Source organism: Desmodus rotundus, chromosome 3 (assembly GCF_022682495.2).
Source record: "Desmodus rotundus isolate HL8 chromosome 3, HLdesRot8A.1, whole genome shotgun sequence".
Lineage (NCBI taxonomy): Eukaryota > Metazoa > Chordata > Mammalia > Chiroptera > Phyllostomidae > Desmodus > Desmodus rotundus.
In genome coordinates, this window is record NC_071389.1 from 44150888 (window position 1) to 44164112 (window position 13225).

Here is a 13225-nt window from a genome sequence, read left to right on the forward strand (position 1 = left end):
AGTCTTTTCCATTTTTCTCACAACATTCATTTTTTAATTAATCTGTAATCCTTTCAAATTGATCTATTTGAGTGAGACAGCCAATTTTTTTCTTTTAATTCATAACATTTTAGTCTAGGTCTTACAGAAAAAACTTAGTGTGTTTAAAAGTCTGTTTGTTTTGCCCTGGCTGGTGTGGCTCAGTGTGTTGAGCATTGTGGTCAGGGCACATGCCTGGGTCGTGGGCCAGGTCCCCCAGTTGGGGGTGTACGAGAGGCACCCGATCGGTGTTTCTCTCACACATTGATGTCTCTCTCCCTCTCTGTCTGCCTCCCTTCCCCTCCCTCTAAAAATAAATAAATAGAATCTTTTTTTAAAAAAAGAAAGTGTATTTGTTTTAAAGAAATTTTTGGTTGAATAAGCATTGTGTGTTTAATAATTCGGGCAGATCTTAAGAATTTGAGTGCTTCCTTTTAAAAAGGAGAGCTCCAAATTCTCCTAGTAATGTTATTCAGTATACATAATAATCTGATTGTTACTTGAAGTTTGTTTGCTATTAATAATATGACATTCATCTTCTATTTTATAACAGCTGCTGTCCTAAAAGTTTCCAGCCTCCCTAATCCTGTATTACAGTATGCAGGTTGGCTGTCTTTCCAAAGAAACTGATAAATTCCCTTCTACCTGTACCTTTTCTAGATTTGGGAGTTAGGAAAGACCTCTAATAAAAATGTTTAACTCACTTCCCAGCAGCTACTCCAGTCAGCTCATGGCCCTGCCCCAGAAGTACCATCAGCACATGAAGAAATTCTTCCATTTTTGAGTTTCCCAAATGCCGCGAAGTATGTTCACTGCCAGTGCATCTGGTGAAGTGCATTATTTTTTAGCTTTATTTAAATATTTTTTGAACAGTGGGGTGTTTGCTATACTCATGATTATAATACAAATGTAAGAATTTTTAGCTACTAAAATCTACCTTTCTTTTTAGTAAGAAAACTAAATAACTTGTTTATTTTAACACTTCAGTGTATGGATAATTCCACATGATAATGTTTTCTCATACTCTATGATGATAATTCATCAACATGGAGCTTATTTAAATGCTGGATTTAAAAAAAATCATGGCAGGTAATTAAGTGTGAAAAAGAATAGAATTTTTGGTATAGCTTATAGTTTGGAGAAAAAGTAAGGAGACGTAGATTCCAGCTCTAGGTCCACAGTTAATGAGACTTGTAACTCAAACATATCACTATTTTCAGACTTTCACCAATCAGAAAAGAAGTCTGCATTGGATTGCTTTTTAGTCTTCTTTTAACTTTAATGTTCTGTAATTCTAACCTAGTACCCCTTACCATTCCAAGTGGGTAAATATAAAAAAATGTTTATAAAATATATTAGATGAAATTCCATCTGATAATACTATAGTCAAAATTGATTGAAAGGAAACAAAGTTTTCCATTTGATGTCAGAATCTTAGTTCAAACTTATCTAAATGCAATGCAAGTATGTTTTTCCTTTTTTCTCTGTAGCAATGTTCTTCATTCAAGGTCATGTTGATTATATTAAGGCCAGTTGACTTTGAGGTAATGTCAGCATCTGTTAGTTCATAATAAATTCCCATCCAAGAGATTTACAGGGAGGCTAAATGAAAGTCTGTACATATTCTCACTCATCATTAATAGTTGAACTTTCAGCTCTAGCCCAAGTTTAAACCTCATTGTGTTATAAAATGTTTGAATTTAGTACTCTGAGTATATTTTCTTTTGGAAACATGATCTAACAGTAAAAACACTGATCTAAAAGTCTTAGACTCTAGACCTGATATTTCTGCAGACTCTTTGTAAAAGTCTCAATTTCTATTTATTAAAATGACTAATTTATATCTACCCCATGTTGCCTCATAGGGGTGTTGTTGAAATATCATATATAACGACTTGTTTCTGTCACGAGCAATATACTTTTGAAGATGAACTCCAATGACTTGAGGTCTCATTTTAATTTCTCAGAATTAAAAGTACACATATCTTTTTTACCCCAAAGTTGTGACAGTGCATGATTAATTACTAACTGAAAGCTTGAGTAATAGTTCAGCAATAATGGCAATTTCTTAAAGTTCAGTTTAATAAGAAATCACCAAAGAGTAGATGGATGTAAAAGTTACATGAGTTGAAAAGTACTTACATTTAGGTCTCCAAACAGTATGATAAAATGAAATAGAGAAAATAGAGGAAAATACATGCATCAGAGCTTACAGTGGGCGGTTAATATCTAAAATAGTGAAAAGAATTTATTAAAATATGTAAGAAAAATACCAAGTCTGCAATTGTGCTATGAGAATAGGGGATGAACAGGCAGTTCACACAAAAGGAGACACAAATAATAAACATATGGGAAAATATTTAGCTATGCTAGTAATCAGAGAAATTACAATTAATGCAAAAATTACTATACCATTTTATTAGCATTTTACTGCATTAATATAGGTTAATGCAAAAATCATCATAATGCCATATATGTAAATTAATAAGTATTTCATGTACTCACACCTTGCTTAAGAAATCATCCCCCCCCACCCAACTTTCTTAATGATAATGCTACTGACCAAGTTACGGCAGTGGCAGAATGACTCCATTATACACCATTGGTGGCATAAAATTAGCATCACTGTTGTACAAGGCAATGTAGGAACACAGTAATTAGCCTTAAAAATATCATACTTTTTTCTCAAAGTTCTTCTGAAGGATATTACTTATTAGAAGAAAAACACGGATAACATAATAGTTATTTTAGCATGTCTGTACTGATGAGAAATTGGAAAAGACCTGAATATCCAACATTTTAGAAATAGTTAGGTAAGTAAGGGTATGCCACTAAATGGGTAATTATAGAACTAGTTAAATTGAAATTTTCAATATTGCTTAGCAACTTTTTTTAGTGTGCTAAGATACGCATCACAAAATTGACCATTTTAACCATTTTTAAGTATGCAGTTCTGTCGTGTTACATTTATGTTACTGTGTGACCATCACCACCACCCATCTCCAGGACTTTCTCATCCTCTTCAGTGAAACTCTGTGCCTATGAAACACCCCCCCCCTTCCCCCTCCCCAAGTTTCTGGCAACCAACATTCCACTTTCTGTCTTAATTTAACTACTCTCTGTGTCTTGTATAAGTGAAATAATACAATATTTGTCCTTTTGTGTCTGAGGTCCATCCACGTGCAGCATATGTCAGAATTTCATTTTTTAAGGCTGGATAATACTGCATAATACGCATATTTTATTTATCCATTCATTCATCATTGGGCATTTGGATTCTTTTCATCCTTTGGTTATTGTGAATACTACATTGTGAAGATGGCATACAAATATCTGTGTGAGTCTCTGCTTTCAATTCTTTTGGATGTATACCCAGAAGTGGAATTGATGGATCATATGGTAATCCTGTGTTTAATTTTTGGACAAACTGCCAAACTTTTTTACAGGGGTTCCAATTTCTCCACCTCCTTGTCAACACTTGCTATTTTCTGGTTTTGTTTTTATTATAGCCATCCTAGTGGCTATGAAATTGTATCCTGTTCTGGTTCTGATTTGCATTTTCCTGATGAAGTGATGTTGAGCATCTTTCCAGGTGCTTACTGGCCATTGTGTGTATGTTTTTGGGAGAAATGTCTATTCAATTCTGATAACCATTTTTTAAATTGTTTTTATTATGATTGTTAGAATGTTTAATATGTTCTGGATATTAAAGCTAGTTTCATATATGATGCAAGTATTGTCTCCCATTATGTGGGTTACGCTTTTCACCATATTGATTGTGTCCTTTGATGCACAAAAGTTTTTAATTTTGATGAAGTCCAGTGTATATTTTGTTGCTTGTGCTTTTGGTGTCATAGTCAAGAAATCATTGCCAAATTCAATGTCATAAAGCTTTTCCACTGTTTTCTTCTCAGAGTTTTATAGTTTTAGTACCTACATTTAGGTCTTCAATCCATTTTGTATTAATTTTTGTATATGGTTTAAAGTAAGGGTCCAAATCAATTATTTTGCAAGGATGTCCAGTTTTCCCAGCCCCATTTGTTGAAAATACTGTCCTTTTCCCTCTTGAATGGTCATGGCACCCTTGCTGAAAATCATTTGACCAAAAATGTGAGAGTTTATTTCTGGGCCCTCTATTCTACTCCCGTGGTTTATATATTTGTCTTTATGTCAGTACCACACTCTTCTGGTTCCTGTAGTTTTGTAGTAGGTGTTGAAATCAGGATGCATGAGTCCCCCAACTTTGTACTTCTTTTTCAACAGCAAAATGCTTTAGATGTAACATTTTAATGAAAAAGGCATAAAATAGTGTTATTTAGAATGTAAGAAATAGTTTTTTTATATATAAGGCCAATATTAGGAAAAATTATATAAAAATCTAATGAGGTTGGTAAAACTAGGGGTTTTCCCCTATTTTTAAATTTCTATGTTTAGATGTATTTGGTGCTATGAAAATAATGTAAAACATGAAAATAAGTTTGATTTATATAATAGAAATATGATGTATAAGAACATGTTAGGATAATTTAGCCTTTTTGAAAAGTGAGTGAGAAATCAGTCTCAGTGTAAATTATGTTTTCGTTTTTAAGTGCCATATAACTCTTTCTATAATGGATTCATTCTACTTTTATATTATTGTTATACAGCAAATGCATACTTTTTCAGTAGTTATCTTATTAGAGGCTTGAGCTTATTATTTGTTATATTTATATATCCTTACAGATAATTTTTTTTCTTTGAGATTATTTCCCCTTTTTAAAAAATCTGTACCTGAGGACATGCTTATTGGTTTTAGAGAGAGGGGAAGGGAGGGAGAGAAGCATTGATGTGAGAGAAACATCGATCCATTGTCTCTCATACATGCCCTGCCCAGGGGCTGCGCCTGCAACCTAGGCATGTGCCCTGACCAGAAATCTAACTCACGACCTTTTAGTTCCTGGGATGACGCTCAAAGCAACTGAGTCACACTAGCCAGGGCACAGATAATATTTTAAAATCATTCATTACAAAGTAACTTCAAAACCTCATTAATATCTTTAGAAGTCATTAGGAGTAGAATAGAAATATGTGTTACATTTTAGGTTGGCAAGTCTACTAATGATAAGGTGAAAAGCACTTATGCACATCCATGGAATGGCACAATTTTTCATACCTTCAATAGACAATCCTTTACTTTCTGTATAAAGTGCCATTTTGAAGTTGCACTTAATTCTAGTTATGAGATCCTGTGTAGACATATTATTTTGTTAGTTTATTTTTAATATATTTTATTGATTATGCTATTACAGTTGTCCTATTCCCCCACTTTATTCCTCTCCTCCCTGCAACTCCCCTCCCACCTGCATTCCCGTCCCCCCACCTGAGTTCATGTCCATGGGTTGTACATATAAGTTCTTTGGCTTCTCCATTTCCTATACTATTCTTAACCTCCCCGTCTATTTGGTACCTACCATTTATGCTTCTTATTCCCTGTACCTTTTCCCCTGCTTATTCCCTGTACCTTTTCCCCCATTCTCCCTCCTCCTCCTTCTCCCTGCTGATAACCCTCCATGAGATCTCCATTTCTGTGAATCTGTTCCTGTTCTAGTTGTTTGCTTAGTTTGTTTTAGTTTTCGGTTTTTTAGGTTCTGTTGTTGATAGTTGTGAGTTTGTTGTCATTTTACTGTTCATAGATGTGATCTTCTTTTTCTTAGATAAGTCCCTGTAATATTTCATATAATAAGGGCTTGGTGATGATGAACTCCTTTAACTTGACCTTATCTGGGAAGCACTTTATCTGTCCTTCCATTCTAGAGAGCTTTGCTGGATGGAGTAATTTTGGATGTATGTCCTTGCCTTTCATGACTTTGAATACATCTTTCCAGCCCCTTCTTGCCTGTAAGGTTTCTTTTGAGAAATAAGCTGACAATCTAATGGAAACTCCTTTGTAGGTAATGGTCTCCTTTTCTCTTGCTGCTTTTAAGATTCTATCCTTATCTTTAATCTTGGGTAACTTAATGATGATGTGCCTTGATGTGTTCCTCCTTGGGTCCAGCTTCTTTGGGACTCTCTGAGCTTCCTGGACTTCCTGGAAATCTATTTCCTTTGCCATATTAGGGAAGTTCTCCTTCATTATTTGTTCAAATAAGTTTTCAATTTCTTGCTCTTACTCTTCTTCTCCTGGCACCCCTATGATTTGGATATTGGAATGTTTAAAGTTGTCCTGGAGGTTCCTCAGCCTCTCCTCATTTTTTTGAATTCTTGTTTCTTCATTCTGTTCCAGTTGAATGTTTATTTCTTCCTTCTGCTCCAAATCATTGATTTGAGTCCCCGTTTCCTTCTCTTCACTGTTGGTTCCCTGTACATTTTCCTTTATTTCACTTAGCATAGCCTTCACTTTTTCTTCTATTTTGCAACCATACTCAACCATTTCTGTGAGCATCCTGATTACCAGTGCTTTGAACTCTGCATCTGATAGGTTGGCTATCTCTTCATTGCTTAGTTGTATTTTTTTCTGGAGCTTTGATCTGTTCTTTCATTTGGGCCATTTTTTTTTGTTTTGGCATGCCAGTTATATAGTAAGGGGTGGAGCCTTAGGTATTCACCAGGGCGGGGCAACCCACTTTGTTGCATGGTGGTGCTGTATGTGGGGGAGGTGTCTGAGAGGGAACAGTGCCACTTGCTCGGCTCTCGGTCGGCTTTCAGTCATTTCCTCCCTACTCACAAGCAAATTGGGCCCTTCTGGTGCTGATTCCTGGGTGGGTGGATTTGTGTACATTCTAGGATCCTGTAGATCTCTCCAAAGAACTCTCCTGTGAGGCTGGGGGTTTCTCCCATTGCCACAATCCCCACAGATTTTTCCAGTCAGGGGTTTTCAGACTTTCTTTTCCTGTGCTGGAACCCTGGGTACATGGTTTGTCTTACTCCCCAGTTGTTCCCCTCAGTTTATCCACACGCAAATATGGGGCCGCTCAGTCTGCCAGTCACCGCCTTGCTGAGAGTCCTCTCTGCCCAGGCTGCCTGTCCACCCCCCCCCCCCAGCTGGTCTGAATGAATGTTTCTTCTTTAACTCCTTGGTTGTCCTTTTGGTTCTGTGAGGAGGCAAAGAGTATCTACCTATGCCTCCATCTTAGCCAGAAGTCAACATATTAGTTTGGATTAGGAGAAGGAATTTGGCTAAACTAAGAGATGAGAGCCCATTTTATAGAAAGGTCTTTCTCAAAACTGATATTTATCAATATGTTGCTATAGCTATGAAACTTATTCATAGCTATAGTATTGTTTTAGTACATAGACTTGAAAAAAGTTATTCTCATTGTTACATACTTTATCTTTTAAATACAAAATCAGATTGCTTTTTCTTTCAGCATATCAATTTTAGTGGTCTTCTTTATTCCTACATGCTCCCTTGATTATTGCAACATGTTTATTTATTACTTTGTTTCAATACTCCCTTCTCATGGACTTTATTTATTTTTTACTTCTCTTCATTATTTCTTTTCCTAACTTTTCATGATCTTAGTTCTGGTGATCCTTCAATGTACAGTTCATGGATTGCTCTCTCAGTTTATGTTGATGTCACCTCCCTCCCCCCACATACCAGACACACATTTATTGAGCACCTATAATGTGTCAGGCACTATTTTAGGAAACAGAATTATAATATTATTTTCATACATAATTCATTTTTGTTCTATCTAGATACTACTATCAGTTATGATTGAGTTGTATCATGTTGTTCTTTAACCTGAAAATTCTGGAGGTCATTGTTCTACTTACAAACATTTTATATCCTCCTCAGATTTCTTCTCATTGCTATGCATGCTATAAAGATTTAGTAAACATTGATTGGAAAACTTTTTTTTCTTCATTTCAGGAGTGGCAATGTGTACAATCAAAAGGGTGCTTTTTCTTAGAAGAAGATGGTGAAATCATTAGTCATCAATACAGGATGCAAATAGCTCAGAGGTCCATGGTTTATGTAACAATTAAGCCATTAAATCTGAGCCAAGTTGAAGGCAAGTTGTAAATTTTTATATATTTTTAAAAGTATTAGTTTGTACTCTCTTTGAAAATACTTAGGTAAGTATCTGATAGTCCTATTTAGTGAAGAAAATAATCTGTCTGTGAAACATGTGGTTACATACATTTAAAGCAGTCAGTTTATACCTAACCTATAATATATTTTACAAAGCAAGTAAGGATTTTTATATATATTTAAAGCATGTTTTATTTTAATTCACTTAAAAACCTTCTAACATAGAATTAACTTCATTTGCTAATTAATCTTTAGCTTTGCCACTTGTCAATTTTTAAAATTAGTATGTTTAAGAGAAGTTCTATAGTAATGTAATTTAAGGCAATATGAATTGTAAATATTTTTGACATCTTCAAAGTCCTATGTCATATGACTTAAACAAGTCTTATTAATAATCTTTGCATTTATGGTAACATTCTTTTTTGTACACAAATACTAAGATAAGATAGTAATTTCCTAGTATCTAAAAGTGGTTATATAATTTTTAAAAAAGATTTTATTTATTTGTTTATTTTATAGAGAGGGGACAGGAAGGAGAAAGAGAGGGAGAGAAACATCAGTGTGTAATTGCCTCTCATGTGCCCCTTACTGGGGACCTGGCCTGCAGTCCAGGCATGTGCCCTGACTGGGACTTGAACCAGCGACCCTTTGGTTTGTAGCCTGTGCTCAATCCACTGAGCTACACCAGCCAGGGCGGTTATATAACTTTTAATTAGTGAAAAATGTCTATAAGTGCTTTCTCTAGAAATTATTTTGATGTTGATTATTTTATATATTAATGTTTTCTTTTATTATGTTTACATATAAATATTTTCTAACTAGAAGGTTCTTCCCCACCCCCGTTCTTGTTTCTTCCTAAAGTAGAGCTTCTGTAAGTTTTCACTGTTTATCTTACAGGACACTTACATTTGGTAGTTGATGTCTTTAAATAGCAATTACAGTAGTCATTTTTCAGATAAAGGTATCAAGGTGGGCCAGCAAATTCAATGTAGTTGTTAGTTCTCCACATTTTTACAAAAAAGATTTCTTTATTCATTTATTTCTCAAATATTTATTGAGGGCCCACATACTTAGCAGCATTTTAGGAGCTTGGAAATATCAGAATACTAAAACAAAAATCGCTGCCTTTAGGAACTCTCATTCTAGTTGGGGTAATAACAATAAATAAGGTAAATAGTAAGTGACAATACATGTTAGAAGGTGGTGAGTGCTATGGGAAGAACACAGAGGAAAGGCGCATTACGAATGCTGAGGGAATATGGGTGCCACTGAAATGGAGTGGTCACTGTCCTCCGTTAAAAAGCTGTCATCTGAGTGAGCAAAGACTTTGAAAGAGATTTAGCAATTGTGAACTGCTACATGACAAACCATCACAAAACTCAGTAGCTTAAAACAATTAAACATCTCTTTGCTCATGAGCTGCTCTTCTGGATAGTTTTGGTGTGAGTTAGGCTTGGCTTTCTCTGTGGGGCTCACTCATGTATCTGTTGTCCACTGCTGGTTAGCTGCTGTCTGGGTTTACTGGTCTTGGCTGGGCTCTCTACTCTGTATGAGGTCTCAGCCAGGACAGCTTGACTCTGCCTCATATAATCTCTTATCCCCTACTAAGTTAGCCTGGACTTGTTCTCATGGTGTAACAGGGATCTGAGAGAAAGCAGAAACACTGTAGAGCCTCCTGAAGCCTGGGCTCAGAAATGACGTTCTTCTGTTACATTTTGTTGTTCGCGGCAAGTCACAAGATAAGCCCAGATTCATAAAGTGAAGAGACAGATTTGACCTCCTGATGAAGGAGCTGCAAAGTCGCATTGCAAAGTCACATTTCAGCTAAGGACAGCCATTTTTGCTGTCTTCCACAGAAGACAAGGGAGTGAGCTTTGTACGTGTAGGGGTGGTGGAAAGGATGAGGGAAGAGCAGAGGAGGTGAGAGTATGCCTGGTGTTAGAGGAACAACAAGGTGGCTGGAATGAGGTAAGGAGAGAGTAGTAAAAGAACTGGGAGGGACAAGGACAAAATCAGATGCAGGTTTTGTTTTGTCATAACGAAGACTTAGCCTTTAATCTAGGGAATGAGGAAGCCTGAGGAGTATTTTTCCCATGGCTGCCATCAAGACTTTCTCTTTATCTTTTATTTTCAACAGCCTGAATATGTGTCTAGGTATTTTTTTGTTTTCCTTGTTGATACTGTTTTCTTTGTGTGTGTGTGTATTTTTCCTGCTTAGGGCTCTCTGAGTGTCTTGGAATTATGGCTTATTGTCTTTCATAATTTTTAGAAAAATGTCCACTTTTATTTCTTCAAATATTTCCCTGCCCTCTCCCTTCTTTTTCCACTTGCGTGGTACCTGACGTCTCATCCTCCTGTGTTTTACAGGTAAGCCAATGCTTGCATTTCATCTCTCCTGGGAAAGGTCTGTCTTCCCTTGGATTTCAGGTTACCCTGTGACCTCTGCTCTGATAGATTCAACAAAAGATATGATTTAGTAGCTAATGCACTTTTCCTTGTTGCTAGGGTGGGAGCAACATTTCCCCAACCCTTAACTCCATGAGAAGATTTTGAATAGAGACAGGACATAATCTGGCTTATATTTTAACAAGAGCAGTCAGGTTGCCATATTGAGAATAGACTGAAGGTTGTCCAGGAGAAACAAGGAGACCAGCTAGGATGCTATTGCAGAATTCTAGGAGGGGACTGATTATGGTTTGAACTGGGATGTACAAAGGATAAGAAGTAGAAATGCTGGATATATTTTGAAGGTTGAACCATAGGGTTTCCTAAGGATTGGTTGTCGTGTGTAAGAAAAGAAAAATGTTAAAAGATGATTTTGAGATTTTTTGGCTTGGCAATTAAAAGGAATGAATTACTACTAACTGAGGTAGAGTACAGATGGACAGTCTTTAAAAAGGGGTTGGAGAAAGTCAGCTTTAGACATAGAAATCCAGGTGGGAATGTCAAATGGGCAGTTGTTTATGTGGGCCTGACGTTCAGAGGTAAGGGTCTAGCTGGAGATCCAGACGTTGGAGTTGTCAGCGCATAGTCGGTGTCTGACATCTCTTCCTCCTCCCGTGTTCCTCCGCAGGTAAGTCAGGGCCTGCATCCCATCTCTCCTCAAAAGGGTTGTTTTTCCTTTGGGTTTCAGGCTACTTGTTTTCTTGCAACCTCAGCTTTGTGATGAGTTCAAGAAAAATTACGATTTTTAGGAAGTGTGTATATAGAGAATGGTTCTGACAAGCTCACAGTATATAAGTATGTGCCTTATTGCAAATGCTATGATGTTTTCATATAAAAGTAGAATGTGTATTTTTAAAAAAGAAATCAAAAAGAAAAGAAACCACCGACTTATTTTTTAGATAGGAAAGAATAAATAGTGATGGCTTATTTTAAGATTTTGGATTTTTTGTTTATAGGAAAACCATCACCTTGGTTATCAGTTGATACTGCCTTATATATTCTTAAGGAAAATGAGAATCCAACCAACCTACAGCTCATGTGTTTTACTGAACTACGAAATAGAGAAGTATATATATTTATTTTCTAAGTTTAATTTAAAAATATAGTGTGAACTCAAGTTTGGGGACGATAGTAGTTTTTGTATATATTTTTTAACTTCTGTGTTTTTTCTTCCAACTAAGGTATATACAATACTTAAACACTATGCATATCACCTATGTTTTATTAATTGTGAAGTACTTTTTCTTGGTCTCTGAGATTTAAGAATTGAGGCTTGATTGGCAATCTTAGCTTCATAGCTTAAAGTTGTGTGGCATTGTACTTCACTTTCCTCTTCTCTAAATGCCCTGATGCCTCACATGGGAACATGTTTTGTTATACTCAGTAAAAATGGTTGATACCAGTGGACTTTTCCCCCCTAAATACAAGCAATTCAAGACTACAAAAGTTGCTTTAGATGTTTATCTTACTTATAATACTACTGCAAAAAAAACCCCTTTAAGATTACTACCCTCAGGCTTGATCATATTATAGCGTACAAAAATAGATTGATCTAAAGAAATGCTTTTAAATGATTTTATATGTTGCCCATAGGATTGCTCTGATCTTTTCTAATTATATATTTACTCAGAGGCCAAATATGTGAGGCAGATACATAAATGTGGCTATTTATTTTATGAGGACTACAAAATACATCTGCTACACAGCAACAGGAATAATACTATTCAAGGGCTTACTGCAATATCATATTTAATCTTTATATAGGTTCAATGACAGACAAACATTTCCCTGATGGAATGTTATATAAAAGTCTTTATTGTAGGCTTCCTAACAGACAAGAATAGTTATAGGCAAGAAACAAATAAAATGACAGAAGTTAATGTTTTGACTAAACTCCTCTTCAGAACTGACTACAAAGTTAAGTTCAAGATAAAGCATTGTCTAAAACAATAGCTGTTCCCATTTCTGTTTTGGATAAAATTACTTTCTTATGAGATTGCATGTGTAAAAATGTGAGTACATAGCAAGCCTGTAATAAAGTTTGAATGAGTTTCTATTTACCTCTCTGCTATATAGGCTTCTGGTTATCTGTAATATGTCATATTTACAGAGGACTTTTCAGTTTTAGGTTTAGTTTCACAATTATTTTCTTTAAGAAGAGTTTTGTGCCCATGAACAACTTTCTATTTGCCATCCACAGTGGCAGTTGAAGGTTATGTGTGGAGATAAGGGAGGTTCATGGGATAACATATATTAGGAAGCAGCAAGAACTGTTTTTCACTCCTGGGTATCAGTCTACATCTGGCCAATCTACAAGATAAGGCTTCCAAAGGATGGCTTTGGTCAATCTTTAGTCTTCAGAATCACCCTCGGTATTTTTAGAGTGCTTCCTACATTAAAATGAGACGTGGTCACTTTAAGATGATTATGGTTCATTCCTCTCATTCGTGAGCGCAGCAATAGGACTGATCCTACAATTCAGATGAGCAACTTTATTTTGGATATGAGTACCCAGGATGACCTAAAAATATACCTGGGTTTTGAAAGATTTTGAACACACCACAAGACAGAAATCCATAGAACTTTTCTGTGCTGAAGGGCAACTAGCCGACAAAAAGTGCTTAGATTTAATATATTGACAGAGACAGCCCCTAGGTTTCATAGGAAGCCTTGGGCTTCAGAAAGCACATAGAAAGTCCAAAGAGAGGTAGCATTTTGCTTTCTTTTATAGAACAGGAGAATAAA

At 35.8% G+C, this 13225-nt stretch overlaps 1 protein-coding gene across 3 annotated transcripts in view; it reads left to right on the forward strand.

Annotated features, from left to right (window-relative positions):
• EFCAB7 (EF-hand calcium binding domain 7) overlaps positions 1-13225 on the forward strand; it is a 50604-nt gene that overhangs the window by 14667 nt on the left and 22712 nt on the right. For all 3 annotated transcript variants that reach the window (XM_045199449.2, XM_024565563.3, XM_045199448.2), the window contains exons 7-8: positions 7874-8015; positions 11437-11546. In XM_045199449.2, coding sequence (XP_045055384.1) covers positions 7874-8015; positions 11437-11546 — 252 coding nt within the window. The remainder of the gene's footprint in view (positions 1-7873; positions 8016-11436; positions 11547-13225) is intronic.